At 38.5% G+C, this 5,317-nt stretch overlaps 1 protein-coding gene across 1 annotated transcript; it reads left to right on the plus strand.

Annotated features, from left to right (window-relative positions):
• The first annotated feature begins 973 nt into the window (after positions 1 to 973).
• On the plus strand, positions 974 to 2,884 carry LOC132278214 (uncharacterized). Its single transcript, XM_059780023.1, has one exon. The coding sequence runs from the start codon at positions 974 to 976 to the stop codon at positions 2,882 to 2,884; it is 1,911 nt and encodes a 636-aa protein (XP_059636006.1).
• Positions 2,885 to 5,317: the final 2,433 nt, after the last annotated feature.

The following is a 5,317-nucleotide window of genomic DNA, read 5'->3' on the forward strand; positions in this document are numbered from 1 at the left end:
GTTAAGTCCTACCTATTTTATATAAGGGAATGGATTAACTAAAATGTTAAGTTCTACTTATATTCAAGTCAGGTCAGCTGAACAAGTTGAATGACTTATGAAGGATTAATTTATTATATAAGGGAATGGATTAACTAAAATGTTAAGTCCTACTTATATTCAAGTCAGGTCAGCTGAACAAGTTGAATGACTTATGGAGGATTAATTTATACTGAATAGGATGGTTACTAGATTTTATATATATAAGTATGGTGCCATGATATGAGCTTGAGTCTCAGGATCAGTGGTTAGGGTGCGTATATCGTCAGGGATGTGTAGCTAGATATAATGTAGTTGTGTACCCTGGTAGGTCTAGGTACTCATGCCCACTATATGTGCGTTTTGCATGTTACCTATTATTCAGGTTGAGACAACCCTATAATCTAGTGAGGTTCCTTTAGTGTGTGTGTATATATATATACAGACTACTAGTTACTGTTGGATTGACTAGTATGTATACGTGTATCGGATCTCTGCTTGGACTGTAGTAGAGTAGAACTTGTTTGTGGGCCTGACCCACCATTATTTTTCAGGTGTTCGTCAGGAGTAGAGGTTGTTCGTGCTGAGCGGGGATCAATCTACTTCATTCTTCCGATGTTACATAAGAGTTCATTTATGATTCAGTTTCCTGATTTAGACAGTTAGTGCTGTCATTTGTTTAGTTTGGATTTTCTAGGGGTCCACACAATATGGATTCCCGAGTTGTATTTTAGAGGATCAATTGTATCAGAAGAGTTTATTAATTAATGGAAATATATTATGAGGTTTATTATTAGATTATCATTTTAGTTTATTGTCAGCATTTTATTTATTCTTCTTTATTCTTTGTACTCTGTGTTCGTTTATTACCGATTTGTTTTTGATATCCTCGGGTATTCGGGCGTGGGCCTGGCCAACCCGCATTCGGAAATCTGGAGATATCACAGACCCCTTTATGGATTTGATGGTCTGCAAGTACAATAAGGGGCCACCACCACCATGTATGGGTTTGACAGAAAACCTGTTGAATCTTAGCATTCAAAGTTCGAAATCTGACCTTCCATTTCCGCTGCTTGGTCCACCAGAAATTTACACCCCGGCCCCAGTTCCGGTTCCGGTTCCGGTCCCAGCCGTCAGTGACCCATTCATGGATTTGATGGTCTCCAAGTACAATAAGGGGACACCACCACCTTGTATGGGTTTGACAGAAAACCTCACCCCAACCTTCCTATCCAGTGGAAATCCATGTCTAGATTTCTTCTTCCATGTGGTTCCTGATACACCCTCGGAATCGGTAACCAGCCGGTTGCAGTTAGCTTGGGACCAAGACCCTCTGACTGCTCTCAAACTTGTATGCAACTTGAGAGGTGTTCGAGGCACCGGAAAAGCAGACAAAGAAGGATTCTACGCTGCGGCCTTGTGGCTTCATGGAAGTCACCCCATGACACTAGCACACAACACCTCTTCCATAGCTGAATTCGGGTACTTCAAGGACTTGCCCGAAATTCTATACCGTCTGCTTGAAGGCTTGGACGCTCATAAAAAGAAGAATGGAAGGGTCATGAAGAACTTCTTTTACAAATTTAAAGAAGAATTATCAAATGAGGAGAAAAGGATTGCTGTGGGCAAGAGAATTGTGGACAAGTACAACAACGATCCAGTTTACCGATTCTTACACGATCAGATATCAAACACCTTCACAGAGAGACTGAAATCTGATTTACTTAATCTGCATAAGGGCAATCTGAGAAATATCAGCTTTGCTGCAAAGTGGTGCCCCTCTCTTTATTCCTTTTATGATCGATACACCCTTCTATGCGAAAGCATAGCAAGGAGACTATTCCCACGAGACCATTATCCAGAATACCAAGGCATAGAAGATGCTCATTATGCTTATAGAGTCCGAGATCGTCTACGCAAAGAAGTGCTTGTGCCATTACGGAAAGCTCTAAAGGTACTTGAGGTTTACATGAGTGCACAAGAGTGGGGAGTGCTTCCTTACAACAGAGTCCCTTCTATTGCCATGAAAAACTACAAGGAGACGTTCATGAAACGTGATAAAGAGCGGTTTGAGGAGTATCTGGGGAGTGTGAAGCGCGGGGACAGGAAGATTGCTGCCGGGGCATTGCTTCCTCACCAGATCATAGAATCAGTGCGCAAAGGAGGAGATGGCGCCAAAGTTGCAGAACTGCAATGGCAGAGAATTGTGGAAGATCTCTCAGAAAAAGGGACGCTAAAAAACTGCCTTGCTATATGTGATGTATCAGGGAGCATGACATATAGACTAACAATTGGTATCCCTACACCATTGGATGTAAGTGTGGCACTTGGACTATTAGTTTCTGATTTGAGTGAAGAACCCTGGAAAGGAAAGCTCATTACTTTCAGTCGCAATCCTCAGCTTCAGATGATTAAGGGAGAAAGTCTTGAATCAAAGGTCAGTTCGATAGAACGGATGCATTGGGATTTGAATACGGATTTTCAGAGGGTTTTTGATAAAATCTTGGAAGTGGCAAAAGAAGGAAAACTTAGTGAGGAACAGATGATAAAAAGGCTATTTGTGTTCAGTGACATGGAATTCGACTTGGCGTCCTGGAATCCATGGGAGACTGACTACGAAGCAATATGCCGGAAGTTTAAGGAGAGTGGGTACGGGTCGTGTGTGCCAGAGATAGTGTTTTGGAATCTGAGAGACTCCAGAGCCACTCCAGTGCCGAGCCATCAGAAAGCGGTGGCACTTGTGAGCGGTTTCTCAAAGAATCTACTCAAAGTGTTCTTGAAGGAAGATGGGATTTTGAACCCTGAGCACACCATGGAATCTGCCATTGCTAGGGATGAGTATAACAAGCTTGTCGTCATTGATTGATGGATGTTAATTTCTGTACCTAGATCACTTCTATGGATTCATTTTCTTAGCACAGTGGATTTATATGCACTATAATAAGCTAAAATGCCAATTCATTATGGTCTGTCCTTGCAAAGATCACAACCACTAGGCCACAGGTATTTACTGTGGGACTTAACTGTATTTGGTATTTTGTTGGAAAACCTGCTGAAGAATATGCAATGCGTTTTCTAGCTTGTGCTCCTTATGTAAACCACATATTATGTTAAGACACAGCAATATCTGAGCGGATGAGAATTTCTAATACCAATGCATTTGAGCATCGCGTTATTCCCAAAAAAAAAAAAATACTGTAATAAAATAAAAATAACAAGAAGAAGACAAGATAAGATGTATAGATAGAGGTGGTGAAACTTTGTTTACCAGACTTGGTTTTGATGAAATCGTGAAGCAATTCAAGATGCTTTACCATTGTGTGAAAATTTTAGTTTAAAAAACACCAAAAAGTAATTGGCACTCTCTTTGCAAATGAAGCCACTTTACTGTCATCCTCATGCTGGGGCACGCTAATAATCTATATATGACTCACATACACTCGCTTCTTCTAGAAAGGTAAAGAAGTACTGTACTCGATCTTCTACTTTGGAAGGCACCACTAAACTAATTATATAAAACACGATGTTACTGAAGTCTTAGAGCGTTTCCGTCCCTGAATCTTCAAATTTCATACCTCAAATTTGAGGTATGACGTAGCAAATTGAAATTAACATATTCCACCTTATATGCAAATTGAAATTGACACGTTCCACCCCATGTGTCAAATTTATTAATATTTTAAGTTTTGAACAGATCTACCAATAACCTAAATTTGAATTATATGCGGGATCCATATATTAAAATAATAATAATAAAAAATTAATTTGGCATAAACTTTTTGATATACCAAATTTGACATATTGCCTCATATGTCAAATGTCAGGTATAGGGATGGCAACGGGGCGGGTTTGGAGCGGGTTTCCTTAAATCCAGCCCCGCCCCTTTTAATTTTTGTCAAGTCCATGCTCGCCTCGAGACCCGCGACGGGTTGGATTTTCATGCCCAGCCCCGCCCCATTGGAAAATACTATGCACCCGTGCCCGTCCCGCTAACAAATTTTTTTTTCCTACTTTTTGAAACTTAAGCTCCTGCTATTTAAATGTGGAAAGCCTAGAAATGACACCACATAAATGAAATTATGTATCTCAACAAAAATAATAATAATAATAATAATAACATGCAAATAACATAATTTAGAGAATATAATAAACAAAAATAAAAGTTTAATATAACCAAATCACAAAAAATTCGAAGCTTCAACTTCCACCATAACAAAAACAAAAACAAATTTAATACCACGTTTACATCCCAAATTAGGATTATAAGAAATGGGTAACTGGGTAAGCCACTAAAATAAGTTATTAATATATATATATATATATATATATATATATATATATATATATATTAAATATAGTTATATGCTTAGCGGATCGGAGCGGGACGGGACCCCTAGGATATGTATACTGATACCTTACCCGCCCCGTGACCCGCGACGAGTACAAAATTTGTATCCATGCCCACTCCAACGGTATAGAAAGTGTTCTCATATCCGTTATTAACGGAACAGGTTGGGGCGGTAAGAATTGACATCCGTAGTCAGGTATGCATTTAAGGTAGTTGAAAGAGTTCTTTATACCAAAATTAGTCATTGCATGTGCCACTTAGGATTTGAAGCATCTGTTGGAGTCTTGGAGATGCTCTTAGATGTATAATTTGTCAAATATATGTTACATAATTAATTGTCAAAAGAAAGTTAAATATCTTTGTAATCCCTGCCATGATATTCTGCATTATACTTAAAATTATGTTTACTGTTGGGATTCTAAATGTTGTTTCCATTTCTTTAATGCCTTCATTCAACAGCGTGGCCAAATTTCACATTTTTAACTCAATGTTAAATCAAGAGCCGGGATTCTCTGAGGTATCACATCCAACAAATCTTATGAAGTATCATGCCCAACGAATGTCACCTCTTATACATGCGAACACTCGCTGAGATGATCTCCACTCGCTAGATCAACGAGTTCTGTGAAATATGAAAATTTCTTATGTAACAGGTATATAAGAGATTACCCTTTCTTTTCTTTTTTTCTTCTATGTCCATGCGTTTTTTCCTTTGTGTAATTTTCACTTTCATCTCTTCTTTGTTCTTGTATGTCCATGCGTTTATTCCTTTGTGTAGTTTTCACTTTCTTCTTTTGTGTTTATATTTGTTGAACTCTAAAATTATTTAAACTTAATTGCATTTAAACCTAGGCACGGATTTCAAGAGGAGGGAGGAGGGGGTCAGTTGTCCACTGATTTTTTTTTTTTTTTTTTAGTATTAAATACCACTGATTTTTCTCATTTTCAACT

The sequence above is a fragment of the Cornus florida genome, unplaced genomic scaffold, assembly GCF_030987335.1.
Source record: "Cornus florida cultivar Cherokee Brave unplaced genomic scaffold, ASM3098733v1 CherokeeBrave_3.0.0_Hap2_Chr10, whole genome shotgun sequence".
Lineage (NCBI taxonomy): Eukaryota > Viridiplantae > Streptophyta > Magnoliopsida > Cornales > Cornaceae > Cornus > Cornus florida.